The sequence below is a fragment of the Hordeum vulgare genome, chromosome 4H (genome assembly GCF_904849725.1).
Source record: "Hordeum vulgare subsp. vulgare chromosome 4H, MorexV3_pseudomolecules_assembly, whole genome shotgun sequence".
Taxonomy (NCBI): domain Eukaryota; kingdom Viridiplantae; phylum Streptophyta; class Magnoliopsida; order Poales; family Poaceae; genus Hordeum; species Hordeum vulgare.
The window spans coordinates 6,268,261-6,287,989 of record NC_058521.1 but is presented as its reverse complement, the minus strand read 5'-3'; the positions used below and the strand labels follow the sequence as shown (position 1 = coordinate 6,287,989).

General features: G+C 46.3%; 1 protein-coding gene across 1 annotated transcript; it reads left to right on the top strand.

Annotated features, from left to right (window-relative positions):
* Window positions 1-15,514: 15,514 nt before the first annotated feature.
* LOC123447016 (BTB/POZ domain and ankyrin repeat-containing protein NPR3-like) lies at window positions 15,515-19,333 on the top strand. The gene is made up of 4 exons (XM_045123570.1): window positions 15,515-16,637; window positions 16,826-17,606; window positions 18,083-18,274; window positions 18,882-19,333. Exons 1-4 carry the CDS (start codon window positions 16,116-16,118, stop codon window positions 19,154-19,156), a joined length of 1,770 nt encoding a protein of 589 aa, XP_044979505.1. The 5' UTR covers window positions 15,515-16,115; the 3' UTR covers window positions 19,157-19,333.
* The last annotated feature ends 396 nt before the right edge of the window (window positions 19,334-19,729 follow it).

The following is a 19,729-nucleotide window of genomic DNA, read 5'->3' as shown; positions in this document are numbered from 1 at the left end:
GCTTTCTTTTATTCTTAAAAAAAGCAGTAGTTTTTTTTCAAATTCAAAAAAAAATACTAACATTTTTTCCTCGTAGCTGTTTTTTTTTCTTTCCCTTTTTATTTTATATTTTTGAATTATACAAATATTTTGTACATTGTACAATTTTTTAAAACAAATGCATGTATATGTCTTTGAAACTTGTGAATATTTATAAATTACACAAATATTTGTTTCTTCTGAAGCTCGACATTTGTTAGAATATGGTAACAAGAACAATTTATACCATGTTAACATTTTCCAAATCTCGGTTTTATTTTTTTTGAAATTGATTAAGTTTTGAAATATATGTACTTAAATATATTTAAAAATGCAAATAAAAGTAGAACAAAAAAAGTAAAGAATGATGAAACGTAAAAAAAAAAGGAACTAACCTGAAAGTTAGGCCGGTCCATTACTTGCGGTTGGGCAGGGCCGGTCGCTCTATAAGCGAGGGATATAGTTCTCCTCGTGGCTGCTTCTTTTCTTGATGTCCCTTTTTTGTTTCCTATTTTCAAATTCTCCAAATTTATAAACAGTTTTCTAATTTATTGATAAGGTGAAACTGGCTCTGATAGGGAAACGGCGATATTTCCTAGTACGACTTACAAGAGGCTGGTTTCCACAATCAACGAGCAGCATCCAATGGAAAAGATAACAAATCTTTTTGGGGGAGGGGCTTATATATAGCGCATGGGTGGCTGCCGCCAATTGTTGTGAATTTCAAGCATGTTTTGAAATTTCAGAAAGCACACTCATCACAGACCTAAAAGAAGGAATTGTATGAGATGGTAGGTAAAGAGCAACGTGCGGAACCAGACGTGAGTTTATGGAAAAAGGAAAAACAGCAGCACCCACACGTGCAGTACGTGGACGGGACGGATGGAGGCAGTGCGATCCAGGCCCAGGCCCAGGCCCAGGCCGGGACCGCCGACCGTGTCACATACAGGCTACAGCTCGGCATGCATACGGCAACGGCACTGATTGGATTGGAGCGCGTGTCGTCTGAACTGTCCGGCGCTGTCGAGCAGAAAAACTATACGGTTCCCCCATCCGCTGTGTGAGACAAGCTGTAACGTATTTTTATGTTACTCCAAAGGGCAGTGCTCGGCACCGAGCGCCAACCGAATTGTTCGGTGGACACGTGGATAGTTAGATTTTCATGCAGCAAAAAAAATTAATGCAACAAATTTTGTTTACGATGTAGTAATTTTCGTTCACCGTTGTAATACAAATATAGTTATAGCAAAAAATATATCAACGTGATCGGAAAAAAACCAAAGCTGATGATGCGTGGTAGCAAAATAAAATAAAGATTGTAGCAAAACAATCTGATGAACTCGGATTGCAACTCTCGCGGACGTGTATGCAACTTTTTTAGTGAACGGTTACAGCAAAAAATGATACCGGTTATAGCAAAAATTTAACACGGTCGTAGCAAGAAAACACTGATAGTAGCAAACAATCCGACGAACTCAGGTTGCAAGCAAACGTATATGCAGCTTTTTTTAGTGGACAAATATAGTAAATTTAGACACCGGTTGTAACAAATTTAAGAGGAAGAAATAGTAAAATGAGCGTCTGGAAAAAACTACGTGAGGATAAGGGATGGAAGGTGGGCCTATTAGTAGGAGAGTGCGCAAGTGCGACCGGCCCGAACTTCGGCCGGCACCCCGGCGTGAAACGTCTTCCTACTCCAAAGTCCAAACACGAGAACAGACGTTTGGAGGCCGAGCTTCATGCAGCTCGGAATTTTTGAAAAAATCAAATTTTAAACTTTTTTGATTTCAAAAAATCTGAAAAAAATTATGCAAGTAAAGAATGATGTTATGTGTATGTGTGTAAATTTTGAAGATGAAGGACGATCTGCACAGAAAACATAAATTCATGGCCTGTGATGATGAATAGTGTCATATGTCAAGAAGCTCCGGATTTGTTTTTTTTATACAGGCATTATTTCAACGTATTTTTTCTGAAAATTTAAAACACATGTGTGTTACGTCCTCACCTATCTTTATAGTTGTTTTCAGAATTTTTTGAATGTAAAAATATAAATTTTCATGAATTTTGAATTTCAAATTTAAAGGCCATCATGGAGGCCGAGCTTCAAAAGCAATTTCGGTTTCAAACACCTCTCTCCTTATTAACTTACATCATATAAAGAAAAAAATACGTTATGTTACTAGCTAAGTTACTCCCACCATGACCAGCTTAACATAATATGTTTCTATCATATATCAGTTTCCAATATATGCTCGTGAGACGACATCATGCGACGGCGAAGGGAGGACTACGCAGACTCGTCTGACGCGGCCCCCATCTCCCTTGCCCTCTCACTCTTATGGTGGGCGGTGCGCACCTCCAATTTCAGAGTCCGCATCCGCAACGCCGACGAAGCGGGCATTGGAACCCAATGCTGGCGACGCGGAGTAGTGGCCGAAGATGGAGTAGGTCGTCGGACCTACGACACCGATTGAGATCCCCTCATGGATCCACACGCAGGGCGGGAAGGGTCGGTGTTGGGCGATAGGCAGTGTCCCATTTGAACTGGAGTTGCCGCACATATACACATGCAAGCCCCCCGGTGTGATACGGAGCGCCAGCTCATCCTCGTCTCTGGGGCTGGCGTCAGAGTGACTGTCGTTGCTGAACATGGTCGTCGGTGTTCAAGAGTTGACGGATTGGGGGAAAAGGCAGTGGAGTGGTGAGGCTAGTGTTTGCTCCGGATAGGGGTTTTATGGGGTCGGGGTGGGCCAGAGGTGGGCTGGACGGACGTGGCGAACGCACCTAGGCCCGGGCCGCCTCATATCCGTCCTAGATATGGACTCGATATGAGCATGTCGATCAGTATGGGAGGACGGTTTGAGGCATTGGATTGGATTGGTTTTGATGACTGATTTTCATTAATTAACCACACAACTATGTTCTATTTTTTAATGAATCGGACCCTAAGAGCGTCTATAGCCGGACCGATCACGTCTTAAATTTCCCTCTCCACATCCAATTCTTTCATATTTCTTCCCGCATATCCATAAAAAACATGCAGAATATATCTTATGTACAAACTAATGTACTAAGCTTCTTCCTCGTCGAGCATGGCCGCTGTCGGAGCTTGAGCCGCGTGCGCCACCTGCGCTTCCTCCATCCGATGCGTGGACACCGCAGCCGACTCGGAGCGGATAGAGTTGAGGATGGTCAGCTGCTCCGACCATAGATCAATAACTGTTGATGCCTCCTCATCCGGCTCCCGTGGCGGCGCCTCCTCCTCCGACGCCTGTGGCTCCTCCTCGGGCTCCTCCCCCATCCCCCCTCCTTGAAATCCACCTCCGATTTCAGAGGTAGCCCCGCTTCCCTTCGGATTCGGACATGCTGAAGAAGGAAGAGACGATGTTGGATCTTGTAATGCCGACGGCGTGGTGGCATGGCTGACAGGCTCGGAAAGGGAAGTGCTCGGGTAGCGGTGGAGAGAGGAAGGAGGCAGATGTGCTAGGGCTGGGGGCGTCGGCCGTCTTAAATAGTCGGCCCCGACTCCGGAGCAGCGTCACACGGCGTTCACACCGTGCCGACGGTCGAGGCTTCTGTTGGATAATCGTGTTTCCCGTCGGGTCCTCGTGAGGCCAAGCCATCCAGGCGACATGACGGCCGTGCCCCGGCGCGTTCGAGCTCCCCATACCGTCTCATATTTGATTGAAAATGGGGGGGTGATAGTCAGCTCGGACGTTTAAGGCCGGTTTGAGAGGCATGTCTGGATCGAATTTTTATGATCGGAGAGTCAGTACACGGCTTGTCCCAACGTTTGAACAGGTTTAATTGGTCCGGATGTAGATGCTGTTTTTTTTTTTTTTAAATACGAGCCCAATATCTTTCCCTCTGGAGGTGGCTGGGCTGGTAGCTAGCAATAGCATGTGGATAGATCTTTCTCTATCGAATATCGATCTCCTGTTCCTAGGCTTTGGCTTACTGCAAACCAAGTGCGATGCGCATCCGAGGAATAATTCGTTCGAGCTAACCAGCAGGCACTGTGGTCTGTATATGGTACGACGTCCATATTGACGCCTCGACATGTCGGCACATGCACGTTACGCGCACATGTATATAACCCAACTTCTTGCTTCCCGTACTACACGAGAAGGAGAAAAGAACGAGATTATAAATGCTTCCGGCGGGGACATGACGAGCACTAATCTCCTTCATCAGTATCCCGCTCTTTTGCTTTATTTATTTATATGCTGCAACTGTATTCGATCGCTATTTTGTTCATGCATTTTCAACTGACACACATCATTCACATTTGAATTTCTTCTTTTTGTTTCTCTTTGCCTGTTTCAGATTTTGATTCGGTTTTTTAACGGTGGTAGATATATATGTGATGAACATTTAAAAAAAAAAAAGATTCGATCAGTAGTGTAGATTTATGTCTCTGGTGATCGTCCCAACTCATCTCTATCCCTAAAGGATCTCTACTCCTAAAGGAGCAGTTTGTAGGTCATTGGTACTCTCGAGATCGCCTTCCACCCATCGAGCGACCTCTTTGCGTCCATCCCTAACGGACCGCCCCTTCCTTTCGCCTCCTTATTCTCCACGATCTGATCCAGATCCCTTTTGTACACCCGACCCGAGCACCCCACCCTCCCCTCCCTTCCATAGCCGACAAGCGCCTCGTTGGATGTCGTCTTCATCTCCTCCCACCACCTCTCTCTTCCTCCAACTAGCATTGTCCTCCTCTCCCGCCGTCGGTCGCCATGTACGACGGGCCGGCGATCAGGACGTGGTGGAGCATGCTGGTTACATGTATATCATTACAATATTCCCACTCTAAAAACTGCGGGACGGTCACGGAGAGCGAGAGGGGCAACACGGTGGCCTGCAAGGGTAGGACCATCAAGGGGCTATGTGTGCACAGTCCACAACCACATCGGTAAGATGCCACTCACCTCCGTGGATGGGCAGTGGTGCCGAGAGTCTGTCGCGGACGGTAGACTCAATCATGGAGTGGCTAACGTAGCGGAAGGTTGTGCCGGCCATAGAGACTGCCATCCGCATCGATGTGGCCTTCACTTATGTAACCAGCAAGAATTTGCGCTGATGAGTAGAACACTTCCCCCAAATCTAATCCAACGATCGTCTTAAGATGTTCTGATATTTCTTACATGACTACCACATTTGTATTTCTTCATGCATATATGTTCAGAATTAACAGGTTGTCTATACAGTAGAGAGGCTTTTGTTGTGTTGCGTGCAGGTGGCTTTCTGGATTCGTACTTCCTTCGCTTCAAAATAAGTGTCTCAACTTTATACTAACTTCAGTATAAATTTATATTAAGGTTTAGACACTTATTTTAAAACTGGGGAGTATATACAGATGGTACGTGAAGCTTGTGCCAAAATGTATATGAGGACTACATGATCCTCTATAATAGGTCAGGTCATGTGCTGAGTTTAACTTAATCAACACTCACTCAATCTATGCTCTTTGCTGCTTTGCTTTTGTATGTGGATGTAGTTCGGGAACTCATTTAGTGAGTTGAGGGTGCCCACAGTGATGATGTTGCTGTGTGTAGATGGGAATGACGAGATGCGTATGTGTGTGCTAACATGTACTACTTATAATGTTTTTGTAAATAATTAATAAAATGGTTGCATGCATCGTTCAGATGCAGAGGTCGGGATAATCCTTTTTTTTTAAAATGTGTGTGCTAACTGCTACCTGCCATTGCAGAGACTTCTTATTTTCTGATAGGTTAGTTTATTATGATGATTCTGATAGTGCTACCTGTCATACATTACCATGTTCTCTATTGTAAAAAAAAAATCATTATTTCTTTGCAGATTCACACTGGCTGTGAACTGATGTATTAAACTATTGAGGAGTTCGATTGATTGCCGATTTAACATATTCTCCTTTTGTTGATATTTCTGAAAGAGATCATTATTTCCATGTTTGTTTCAAGTTTTCAACATGACGAATTTCATACTTTTGGAGTGGAGCTACCAAAATATATATGAAGTTAAATCACTATATACATTTTTTTTCTTTTTTATGTAAGCGGAATCTTCTATACCCTTAATTAAAGATTAAGATTTGGGGGCAGCTTATTGCATGATCACTCATTTATATTATGATGCTTGTGTAAACAAGAGTTCTTGGTTATTGGGGACCTCATGTAGGTTCTTCCTTGAAAGAGCTTCCTCTGCCGTGGGGACAAGCAACTTGCAATGGAGCCCCCTAATGTTCATCCTCTCAATCTATGTTTTGGCTAGCCATCACATCACAACACATATTAGGGGACTCATATCGATTTTCATTTGGTTTATCATCCTACCACGACATGGATTAGCAAGGCATTAATTAGGTGATGTACATTTTGGTACCAGTGATGCCAATGGCCATGAAATCAAGGCAAATTGCTCTAACAATGTGAGAAGTATATGATGGATTGCACAATAGAACTCTATAATTAATCTTGCAATTTGAGCTATCCACGCAAACAACATAACCTATATGTGACATTTATGCCTTGTCACAACCACTTACTATCATTCAGCTTGAGACAACCAAATTCGTACATATCAAAGATAACAAGTTGTCCGTGTAGTAGAACCGGTTATTGGCAGTTGGTTCCTGATGGGCACATTTCTGCATTAGCTAAGCATGATTATGATGAACTAATTGATTCAAAGAACAAACTAAATTTGGAAACAATGGTATTCCTAAAATTCTTGTTGATTAGAGTATTTAAGATCTCGACATTTCTCATGTTCTTTTTTGTTTAAGTGCGCATGTAAAAGTTTGTAGGTAATCTTTTATCGACAACTTACCGTTCTATGCAGACCATCTGAAACCTTAATGTTGAAAATGAGAGGTGTAATTTCCCTATCTCACCAATTTGAATAATCTTTGACAAACATTTATTTCCAGCTTTTTATCAGCTCCGCAGTTATTAGTGAAACTAAATTGTTAACAGTACGCAATACTGGAGGGTCAATGTAAAGAAGGTTACATGCTTGAGTACATATATAAACTTGATAAATGTGGCCTTTTTTCGCGTAATTACATGCTTGATGAATTGCTTGGTACTTAAAATGTCGTGTTACTATTGTTAGTTGTTGTTTACTAAATACATTTAATGGATAGACCCATTTGTTTTGTCTATTATTGTGCAGTATATATTGTCTGCTTGCTTTTGAGAAGCGCCAGACCGCGAGTTTTAGAAAGAAAACATAATTCATGACGTGACTTTGGATATCAAGTATATTGTCATGGATGGTCATGATCAAGGGGAAGCTATTTTGGTTTAGGTTTGCAATCCTGAGAGAGTTCACTCTAAGGTTCATGAGTTCCAAACTTCCTATAAATTTAAATAGCAAAGAGTAATGGGAATGCATCACTCTCGATAGTATTGCCATACTTTGTGTAAATAAGGAGTAGTCCATCTTAAACCAGCCTGAAACGTCCGGCTCATCGGCACCCTTCATATCCGACCTAAATATAGGACGGATATGGGGCGACCCGGTCATGCCCGGGCACGTTCTGCTGACGGGCCTATCCTACCACTGACCCCACCGCTGGGCCACAAAATCCCCACTCCTGGTGCCTCCTTTTGAACCCTAGATTACTCTCTCTCGCTTCGTCCTCTCCTCTCCCTCTCTGAGTACGATCTCATCGAGTGCAATGTCGAGCTCCAACAACCCCTCCGGCTCTGATGTCGACTAAAACGAGGAGCTGGCCCTCGGCATCGCCTTGGAGTGGTGCAAGGTGGAGACCGACGGCAGCTCCGAATCTGGAACTCGGTCGCAACTCCTGCACCGACAGAGCTATGACGCCAGAGCTAGGCCCTGCCGGCCCATGCACAGCTTTGCCAGGACTGCGCAGTCCGCACCTGCCCAACGCGCGATCCTTCCCCAGTCGGACGCTCCTCCATGCGGGCAGGTTGGGTCCTAGTGACCGCGTCGTTGGCCCGCACGCGCACTCCAGAACCGGAGTCATGCACCGCCCTCCGTGAGAGGCATGTGGCAAGGGAGAGCGAAGCGGAGCTGTCCGCGAGCCGCCGTCGCGGGATGCCAGCGAAGCCTGACGAGGACGAACACCTCCTTGCATGGGTGTATTGTTAAACTCTCACGACGGCGGAGACGAACGCTCGACGCCTTCGACGGAAGAACGCCAAGGCGCTCCGTCTTGCTATTGAGCAGTCTGAGTGCGAGGCGAAGGAGCTAGCGGAGGAGAAGGCCTGGCTCGCGAAGATGAAGCGGCAGCATGACAGAGACGTCCGTCGGATGAAAGGTCTCATCGTCCTCTCGGAGTCCAACTTTGACGGTGGCGATAGCGACACCTCGTCCTCCGACCCTCCTCCAGCCGCGGACAACTATAGTTGTGTCGACGACCCGAAGGGCAAAGGGTCGGTGAGGAAGTGGTGATCTGCCCTCACTCTCCCCCTTATGCAATGTTTATATAGTTTTTAGTAGTAGTAATTTAAGAAGTATGTACGATGAACTGAGATGATCTTTTTACTGATGTTTGATGTTCGTTTAAAGCTGATTTTGTTGTCCATGTTTGATCACGTAGAATAGCTCAACTTTGCATGGATAGTATAGATATAGGACGTCAGATATGAGATGCGTGAATATGAAGAGAGAAATATGAGGCACGTCCGGTCAATGTCTACGGATGCATCTAAATGCGTCCGCATGCGTTTTAGATGCCGGATTTGCAAATTCCGACTGTAGATGCTCTCAGAGCAACTTCAATCGGGTGACCCATTTCGTCCACCCATTTCTTTTCGCGTCATTATGGACAAAAACGGTCGCCCAACGCACATACCCATTTCTATTTCGTGTGCGTTTTGTAACCGCTCGGACCCATTTATATCCCAAATTTGGATAGCATTTGGATCGCGGACGGACACAAAGCGGACGTTTTCTGTGTTTGCATCGTCCGTCTGTGTCCGGACGTGACACATTTGTCACTCATCCACCCCTCTCCACTTATTTAATTCGCTCACCCACATTCATTCATCTCTCTTCTGTTATTTTACTATCACAGTATTCTTGTTTACTTGTTTTTCGTTGAATGGGTCGACCAACTCAATCTAAAACCGAAAATGGACAAACACGCGGACGATCTAAACAGATGAAAAGCATGTTTGTTTGGATCAGATCGGTTGAAGTTGCTTTAATAACACACCTCAAAGAAGAAGCTCTCCTATGAGATGGCAGGTAGTAAAAAAGCAACCTGCGGAACCCCGCCCACACGTGCAGCACATCGAAGCGAATTTATCACAATCACATCAATCAGCTGGTGGACGAAAGCTCCCATGGCTGCCGTACATGCACAAGTGACATCGCATCCGCAGTCCAACAAAGACACGAAGCGGTCGGCAACGCCGAAGGAAATTAGTGGAGAGGGCGACCGGAAAACGTCGGCCACGGAGTTTGGGGCATGGACGTGGAGTATATACTGGCATACTTCGGGCCGGGCCGGGCCGGACCGGGCTTCAGGTCGGACCAAAAAAACCCAGCAATGAAAACCCAGGCCTGAGCCCGGCCTGGTCTGATCGTTGGGCCTAAATATTGGTTCCAAACCGGATCCGACCGTTGGGTCTAAATATTGGGTTTAAGATTAACCCCAAACCAAAAAAGCCCAACTGGGTCCGACCAACCCGGCCCGAGTATAGCTTAAAATTGTATTCCTCAAGCCCAAGCCCGGCCAGGACCGACCGTCGGACTCAAATTCCAAACTCGAACCCGACCCTGTGGCAAGTTTAGGCCCGGTCTGATCTGGGATTTTAGGGTTGGGCCGTCTGGGCTGGGCTGCCCATGGTCAGGTATTTCGTGTCTTAATCATTTTGTGAAAATTCGAGATATGACTTGGTCTGTAAAAAAAAATCAAGATTTGATTTTTTTTCTTATCGTCAAGGTCCATGATGATAGGTATGTCAACTTATTGTCGAGGTTTCTGATGATAGAAAACTTATCTACATCAGCATGACACACCCCTATGACCAAACTTGTTGACAGTAGATGTGAACACGCATTATATCCGATACTTAGATATATTTTACGATAAAACATGCATCCCTATCGTGAGGGACCTCAACGATAGGTTGTTATACTCTACCGCTATGAATGCTGACGATAAAAAAAAATCAGATTCCCATTTTTTTAAACAGAGATCAACTTTCATAGAAAGGTCAAAACATGAAAATCAGCCCCCAACCGTGTTGCAACTCGATCCAGGCCAAGGGGGCGTGCACCGGCGCCGGGACCGCCGACCGTGTCACAGCTCGGCATACATACGGCATTGATTGGAGCGCGTGTCATCTCGTCCGAGCCGTCGGGCAGAAAATACATGCATCTCCATGCCATAACACTTGACACTTTGGTTGAGCCTAACACGCTTTGCCATTCCATTTCCACGCTATGGAATGATATTGTTCGAGCCCGATATCTTTCTCCCTCTCGGCCTTGACCTTGCTCGGCTGCTGCTACCTAGCAATAGCAATAGCAGCATGTGGACGGATATTTCTCTATGGAATATCGATCCATCTCCTGTTCCTAGGCTTTTGACTTAGCAATCCTGGACGTCACGACAAATGAATGTTACACGCACATGCGCCTGTCTGTGTGTATTTAACCCAACTTCTCGCTTTCCGTAGTAGAAGGTCCACGCATTTAGAACATCTATAACGGGACGTTTCAAACGAACTCTCATATATCCGCGAACACGTTCGATCAATAATCGTATAGAAAAAGAAAGAAAGAAAAAAAAATCCAAACAGACGCTTTATATCATCCCTATATGTCTTGTTAGCATCGTTTCCTTGTAGGATCATCATAAATCTCTTTCTCTTATTTATTTTTTTGCCACATCATTCTTTTGCCGACCCTTCTCTTTTGATTTAACTCATACAGCTCTTCTGCACGGTTTTAAAGGCATCTCCAAAGCAAACTATATATCGTGCGATACGGCTCATAAAAATCATCCAACATGGAATTATATCTGTTTGTCAAGTGGTCTACACATATTTTTCTGACAAACCCGAAACAAATGTAAGGGGTTTTACGAAAGTCTGAACAGCACACGCGTAGGGCTCTGTCATCATGGCAGAGATCTTTTGAACGAGGGTAGAGTAGTGTGATCTACTCCCTCCGTTTCTAAATATAAGTCTTTCTAAGAGTTTCACTAATAAACTACATATGGATGTATATAGACATATTTTAGGATATAGATTCACTTATTTTACTCCGTATGTAGACACCTAATGAAATATCTTAAAAGACTTATATTTAGGTACAGAGGGAGTATGAACCAAACCAAGGGGTTGAATATCGTCATAGCTGCATGCGTATGCGTTGCATGGTCATGACCATATCCGCGTTAGATCTAGCTAGTACGGTTAGGCTTTGACCTTTGCGAATCAAGTGGAGGCTTTGTTTATGTGAGATGCTCCATGGGCATGTTCCACCGTATATGCATCTCTCTGTATTTAATTTATAATTTATTAATGTAACATCGTATCGTATACTCATACTACTAGGATGATACGAGGCACAACAAGAGAAACCGAAAGCGAGATCATAAATGCTTCCGGCAGAGAAATGACAACAATAACGTTCACCCCGCATCTACCTCTTTTGCTTTATTCTGCAAAATGTGGGGCTGGAAAAACAATTGCGAGATACGTGGGGCTGGATTTGATCATTATTTTGCTCCTACCAGACTCTTGGCACCACTACTCCTCCCCGGACTCACCCTCCCGCTCCTCACCACTCCCCCTCCCTCCCCCTCCCAACCCTAGCTGCCCCACTTCCTCTCCATCCCTTCCTCGCCGGTGCGTGAGGCAGCCGCCGGGCATGCCCGGGGCATCAAGGATCGTGGCGGCGGGGCCTTGACTGCCCTGCCTCTGCGTGGATAATTTCGGATCTGGAGTGGCGACTCAATGGACGAGGCACGGCAAGCTAGCAGCCGTGTGTTCGGTGGATCTCGCGTCCGGGCCGAGCGGGCGGCGGGATCCAGTGGTCGTTGGCGAACGGCGGCGACTTCTGCGGTGGTCGGTGCGCACGATCTGACGCATCCCCTCCTCTCATGTTCGGCGTGCAGGCTAACCTGGTCGGGTCGCGCTTTCTTGGGTCGTCGGTTCTGTACAGGAGGCGTTGTTGGTGACAGGGATCTAGTTCGGGCGAAATTCCTGGCTGGCCATGGACGGCCGTGTCGACGGCGACGCCTGAGGGTGTCGTTCCCCTCCTTGGAGGCGTCAGTATGGACTGATCCCCTCACTTCCCCTTTCCCTAGGTCTCCCGGGCGAAAGCCCTAACTTTGTTGGGCGGCGGCGGCAAAAACGGCATCGTTCCTTTCTTGAAGGCGCCGCTTTGGGAACCTTGGGGCTGGGTGACGCTTGTGGGTGGTGGGCGACGGCGGTGGTGCGACCTTATCCTAGCATGGATCTACGCCTGTTGCTTGGAGATGGACTCGCGTAGTTGGAGGTCGTCATTTGGCGTCATGGTGGCGTCGATGGCGGAGGCACCTGTCAAGGATGGCACCTCAATCTGTTCTGAAGATGAACCGATGGAAGATGGTGGCGGCGACACATGTGAGTGTGTCACACCGGTTTGTGCCCCCGACCCGATATATGGCTCGGTCGGAGCCTCCGGCTTTAGATGTTAGGCTTAGGTGAGAGGTATGGGTATTTGGCTCAGCTTGCACCCCTTCATCATATGGATAGGAGTAGCGGCAAATGTTGCCAAGATGGTGGATTCAGGCATATTGTTGTACTACTTTGTAAGGTCTTCGGGAATAATCAATAAAATGATCGCATGGATCTCCTAGATGCAGAGACCGGGGGTCATCCTCCTTTTCTAAAAAAAGGACTCTTGGCACTACTATTCCTTTCAGTTTCTTTTTTATTTTCACATAAGAGCATATACAATGATGACCCGTGACAAAAAATAGCTTAAAGCATCTGTATTGACTTTTTTATTCAATGCAAGCTATCACTAATGGGTCTCATCAAAGAATAGAAAGTAAAGACTTTAATACACATGCATATCTATTTTTCATTCTAATTTTTTTAGCTTCTTACATGTATCATATTTTTTTCTCTTCAAGCACCCGCCTCGTGCAAAGGATCCCGTTTTCTCAATTGAATCTACTTTTCCTAAAATCCGATTGTATATGGCATACGAGACATCATCTGCTATGCATTGGTTATGCCCTAAGATTTGCCCGAGATCAACTTTATAAGAAAAGAAAAGGTGTCATTTGAATAAACTTAGTATTGTGGATGTTGACATTTTTCAGCAGGTGGACAAATCTAATAAGCGATGTAAAAAAGGAAATTGAGGGAGCACCACCACAGAATTTAATTAAGTACGAGGAGCTCGTATTTTACATCAAAGTTTAGTAAATTAGATTGAAGTATTTATTGGTCATAACCTACTAGTGTATTACTACCATTTTCTTTTTTCTTTTTGCAGATCTCTTTGTGTTGCAGGCTTTGTTTTAGTATCGTTTAATTTTGAGCGACATAGCAAAAAGAGTTTCTCGCACAAACTAAAAATGATTTAGCTGGAAGTAAGTTGCATGTAAATTCGTATTCGGGCCAGTGAATTTCGTTGGGAAGAAAACGGGCGACGTGGCGCCACCATCGATAACTTTGGCTGGTAAGGATCCGTGGCCACCGACGGAGGAGAGTACGAAGGTTGAAAGTTTGGTGTGTGCGTAAGGGATGGCCACGAATGGGGCCAACACGACGGTGTGCGATGGTAGGCGAGAGTGAGGCGGGGCAGCGCGGGTAGCACGGGAGCGCCGCCAACTACAGGTGGCGAAGGTAGGCAGTTATGCCAGTAATCATGGGCAGTTTTTAGAAAGAAGATGAATAAGGTTGAAAAAAAACATCTATTCATTCGTTTTGCATCGAACGGTCCGGAAAATTCACTGGCCCCTAGCCAGGTGCCGAGGCCCAACCTTTAAATTAGCAAATGCCGTATATTTCTTTCTATTGTACTGTGCTGATCGTATGCTATGTCAGTGTTTAAGTTGCCGAAAGGAATTTGCAAATCAATAAATGATGAGATTTCTGGCTTTTAGTGGGGAGATAATGATGAGAAGAGGAAGACAAATTGGTTTGTCTGGAGGAAATTGTGCATAGTGAAGAAGAATGGGGGATTGGGCTTTAGGGACCTTCACAATTTCTATCTTGCTATGTTAGCAAAATAGTGTTAATGTAAATCCATTGTGGAAGGACCTTTGGCGATTGCGAGTCCCTCGTAAAGTGAAACATTTTGCATGAAAAGTGTCGCATGGGGTTCTCCCCTGCTATGGCGTAGTAGCATCTCGCCATATTCCGTGTTCGCCGCAGTGTCCTACTTGTGCAATTGGAGTCAAAGATATCAAACATTGTTTGTTTCATTGCAATCGAGCCAACGAAATATGGGACGCACTTGGTATGCTAGAAGTTATTAACACAGCTATACTGGAAGATCGACCAGGATCGATAACACTTGAAATTCTTTCAAAAATTGTTGCTACTTCGAATGATCTTCCAATAGCGGAACTGACACTCGTAGCGGCGTGGTACATCTGATGGCAACGCTAGCAGGTTGTTAAGGGAGTTTCTGTTCAAACAGCTGAGAAAGCTGCAATATCTATTCGAGTTCTACCTATAAATTTCATAAAGTCAAAGACTTCCCAGGTACAGGTTCGGAAGCGTGATCATATGTGGGTAAAACCTAGTCGCGGTTTGGTCAAGATAAATGTTGATGCAACTTTTCATGAAGATACTATATCAGGTACATGTGGTGTTGTTGTTCGCGACGACCATGATGACTTTGTTGCATCGGCAAACTGGTTTCTACCACACGTTCACAATGCTGAATCAGCAGAGCTTCAAGCCATCAGGAACAGGCTATATCCCGTAGCAGACATCGGTTGCAATAGTGTTGAAATTGAACCCGATTGCATGGCCGTGGTGGATGCAATGCAATGAACGGATGACTATCGAGGAGCTGATGCGGCTTTGGTTCTAGAGTGTAAGCAGATGGCTATGGATTTCACAAAAAATTGCTATGAACATTTTTTCCGGAAAGAGAATCAAGAAGTTGCTTATAGTTACATTTCATTCGATAGCCAATCGTGTGGACTAGGGGAGAATCCTATCCCGGATTTTATTTCTCTTCTTGTAAATGATATGACCATTCTACGCGAAATAAAGTATTTTACCCATCAAAAGAATAATTCGGGAGTATTGTGTGTCGATTGATTTTTGGACTTGCAGGGTTGTGTGCACCATATATACATATATACATCATATGGCCGTATGCATCTTTCGATGCAGAGGCTGGGGCTAAGCCTCCTTTTCTATAAAAAAAATATATACACATGTAAAGGGAGGAGCGGTTGTAGAGCATGTACGTCGAGCAATCACCCGTCCGTCAAGTCGTCGTCGCCGGTCGTCGCTTCCACCACCGGTGGTCTTCCGGTACACACTCTGTATGCCATGCCATGTCGACTGAGCAGTAGCAGTAGCACACCTCGACCTCGCGCTACCCGCAGCGATTTTCTCGGACTAGAGTATTCCTCCTCCCACGCGACTATTCTCCCGGCGGTGGCGACGTCACCGCGGTGACGTCCGGTAAGCCGGTCACCACCCCCGACGCCCCACACCTCACCCTCACGCGCACCACCCAAAGGTCCCAAACAAATCCCGCACGTTGCTGTCCCTCTTCTTCTGCCTCCTGCGTGTGGACGGTATCTCGCGGAAGCATCCAAACACAAGGCGCGCCGCGGACGCGCAGGGATAATCCTTTTCCGGCCAGCCGCGAAATTCCCCGATAAGAGCATATTTTTCCGGCGCCTCCGCGTTCCGTTTCCCTTGCAGATTTCCGCTGGGCTTTCTTGGAAGAGTAGAGATTATTTCATGCTTCCTTCGTGACATCTTGCCGTTTCTTTGCTTGCTTCTTTCGGCTTCTTGCCGGAGGAGGATTTGCCCCTTTCGGAGCTCGGATTCTTGCGCCATGAAGTAGACGCGAGCTTCTAGAACCTTCTCCTGGTCTGGTGGTGGTTTCCCCTGCCTGCCTCCTCCCGGTCCACGCTACCTACGTACATGGAGACGTCGACGGTGACCTACTCCTCCTCCTCGCCGCCCCCTTCGTCCTCGCCGCAGCAGCAGCAGGCGGAGCAGGCGGCCGACCTCGACGCCGTCAGCCTCGGCCGCCTCAGCGCCAACCTCGAGCGCCTCCTCGACCCGGCCTTCCTCGGCTGCGCCGACGCCGACGTCGTCCTCGCGGCCGGGGACGCCGTCGTCGGCGTCCACCGCTGCATCCTCGCCGCCAGGAGCAACTTCTTCCTCGACCACTTCTCCTCGCTCGCCGCCGACGACAAGGAGAGGCCGCGGCTGGAGCTCGCGGACCTGGTCCCGGGCGGCCGCCACATCGGCCGCGACGCCCTCGTGGCCGTCCTTGGCTACCTCTACACCGGCCGCCTCAGGCCCCCGCCGCGGGACGCCGCGGTCTGCGTCGACGAGCTGTGCCCGCACGAGGCCTGCCGCCCGGCGATAGACTTCGTGGTCGAGTCCACCTACGCCGCCGCCGGCTTCCAGATCTCCGAGCTCGTCTCGCTCTTCCAGGTAACAAGCCATAGACACAACATATATATTACCTGACGATGCATTGCCACAGTGCCGTCAGTGATATAATATGTGTACTGCAAATTGTTCGTCTTCTCTGCTGAAAGAAATGAAGTTGATCAGTAGTGAATCACCCCAATGTGAAAGAATTGCTCCTAACAAAGTGATTGTGTTTTTGATTTTTGCAGCGTCGGCTGTCAGACTTTGTAAACATAGCTCTGGTGGAGGACATAGTGGCCATTGTTCATGTTGCGTCCACCTGCCAGCTCCATGAGCTGCTCAGCCAGTGCATCCAGAGGGTGGCAGGATCCAGCGTCGACAGCCGGTACCTCGAGAAGGAGCTGCCAGACGAGGCATTCGCCAAGGTGAAGGAGTTCCGGCGATACTCGCTGCACGACGACTCCGACGAGTTCATCCTGGACCCCGAGCACGCCAGGAAGGTGAGGAACATCCACAAGGCATTGGACTGCGACGACGTCGACCTGGTCGGCCTGCTCCTGCAGGAGTCTGGGATCACCTTGGATGATGCATTTGCCATACACTATGCTGCTGCCTATTGTGAACCAAAAGTGTTGGCTGGAATCCTGAAGCTGGTCCCTGCCGGCGACTGCGTGAACGTCAACCTGAAGAATGACAGCGGGTACACGCCGCTGCATTTGGCATGCATGAGGCGAGAGCCGCAGATCCTTCTCTCGCTTATCGAGAAGGGCGCGTCGGTGGTGGAGAGGACGCGGGACGGGCGCGACGCGCTTACCATCTGCAAGAGATTGACAACGGAGAAAGACTGCAACAAGAAGTTTGAGAAGTGTAAGGAGAGAAGCAAGGCTTACCTGTGTATCGACATATTGGAGCAGGAGATCAAGAGGAAGTCCTTCATCTTTGAGGAGCTCCTTTCGGCGGAAGTTTCGGTCGCCACGCCTTTGCTGGTCGACAATTTCCACATGAGGCTCATAAACTTGGAAAACAGAGGTTTGCACATGTTGCTTTGGTTTAAATATATTTTGTAGTTGGCCTTCTCAGTAAGAACATAGTAAGGTGTATTTGTGCTGTGGTGTGTGTGTATTGTGATCTCATGGTAGAGAGAGTTTTGAGAATTCGGCGCTCTTTCCCGTCTCTTGAATTTAGAGGCACGGGTTTCTGACAGTCTTATTTTTTTGTCGCACTGGGTTCTCAATATGCTCTGTTAGCTGAAACTCTCTGTGTTATTCTCTTCAAATATCATATGTATCATGGAAGATCGAATTATTTCCTTCTTAGTATGTGCTGTTTGTGATAGTGATAAGCTACATTTACTTGATATGTTATGTAGCACAAAAAGGAGGAAATCTAGTACTGAAAACAATATCAGCAGAGTTATGCTGCTGTTTCCTTTTATTTTCCCAGCTAGAAACAAGCATACAATTCTTAAAATGATTGCTGATTTTTTCCCCTGTGTCTCTATGCAGTTGCCTTTGCAAGAATATTCTTCCCTTCCGAAGCCAAGCTTGTCATGCGCATAGCACAAGCTGACTCAACCGAAGAGTTTGCCGGTCTCACGTCAGCTAATTTCAATAAACTGAAGGAGGTTGACCTAAATGAGACCCCTACAATGCAGAACAAGAGACTGCGTGAACGCCTTGACGCCTTGACAAAGACAGGTGATTTTAACATAATGACGATGTGTCATAAAATGGGAACGCTTTCAGTATTTTCAAGCCTTGATGCCTATGTTCATAATCATGATCTTTGAGCAAAAAATGGCTAGTTTAAGGAGTTCTGAATCTTTTTACTTCTGAATACAATTTTGAAGTATAGCGAAGGACACATTAACAGCCCAAAGTGTCGTCATGTACAACTTACGGTATAGTTCAATCTTGTGGGATAAGAACTAATTAAAGGGCATATAGATTGTTGTCCTGGTATGTGATAATCTTTTCCGAGACCTAGCATACAAGATTTAATTTGGCTTAGATTCTGTTGAATGAAAGAGTGTTTGCTCGAACTGACAGAGATTTGGTCTTCAACCTTGCTCTTTTTTCTCTTTGCCATATATCTCCTCAACTTACATGACCTGTTTTGCATTAAGCTACATAAACTATTTGCAGATAAGAGTTTTATCCAGACCCCTTCTATATTCTTCTTGTACTCTTCTTCTGTGATAAATGTGTCACTGTTACTTGACTGATTTAGCTCACAGAGTAACTGATGCTATGTAGGCTGTATTAGTACTCTTTTTTACTAAATAGGCTTGTGCTTGTATTTCAGTTGAGCTAGGGCGAAAGTACTTCCCGCATTGTTCGGATGTTCTCGACAAGTTCCTCATCGAAGAATCCACCGATTTGCACTTCCTTGAAAGCGGCACTGCCGAGGACCAGTGCACCCGGAGGTCGCGCTTCTCTGAACTCAAAGAGGATGTGAGGAAGGCCTTCAGCAAAGACAAGGCTGTTGCAGCCATAGCCTCATCGACGTCCTCGTATTCACCGAGGGGCGATGGGAAGGTTAATAGACATGGTCACAAGAAGGCGAGGCTGTCGCGGTGATAAATATGCTCCATGTCGCTGTATCGGTAGGTTAACGCCGGATTCGTGGAGCGGAGGCGCGTGATGGGTTCCGGATAGAAGAGGTGGGGGGGGGGAGCAAAGGTTTTGTTGACAGTTTGTAGTGTAGTGAAACCATGTATGTAGATGCAACCAAAGCAAGCATATCGGTTCTAGTTTGATCGTTGCTTGGTGCATTTCTTGTAGTTGCTGTGGTTTTGACATGTGACAGGCTTCAGTAGATGATCTTCAGCCGCCGGTGGCCACTGTTTACAGTGATCATGTCCATCTTGCTTGCATGCTCGGGCCTCTTGGTAGTATCAACTGATTTTGAAGGTCCAGTCATGACGAATATGCATGGACTGTTAATCTTGAGAACTCCAGGGATTTGCGCACAGACATCAATAGCAGTGTTGTAGGAATGCTCCATGTTCAGCCCTGTGTCTTCGACCTCCGCGTGGGCGTACGCGGATAGCGAATTCGATCAAGGGAAAACTAGGAAAAAGCAGGAAATCTGAAATTTCGAGAGATCAAACTTTGTGGACCATTCTACTCATGTACTGAAGTTTCGTGAGG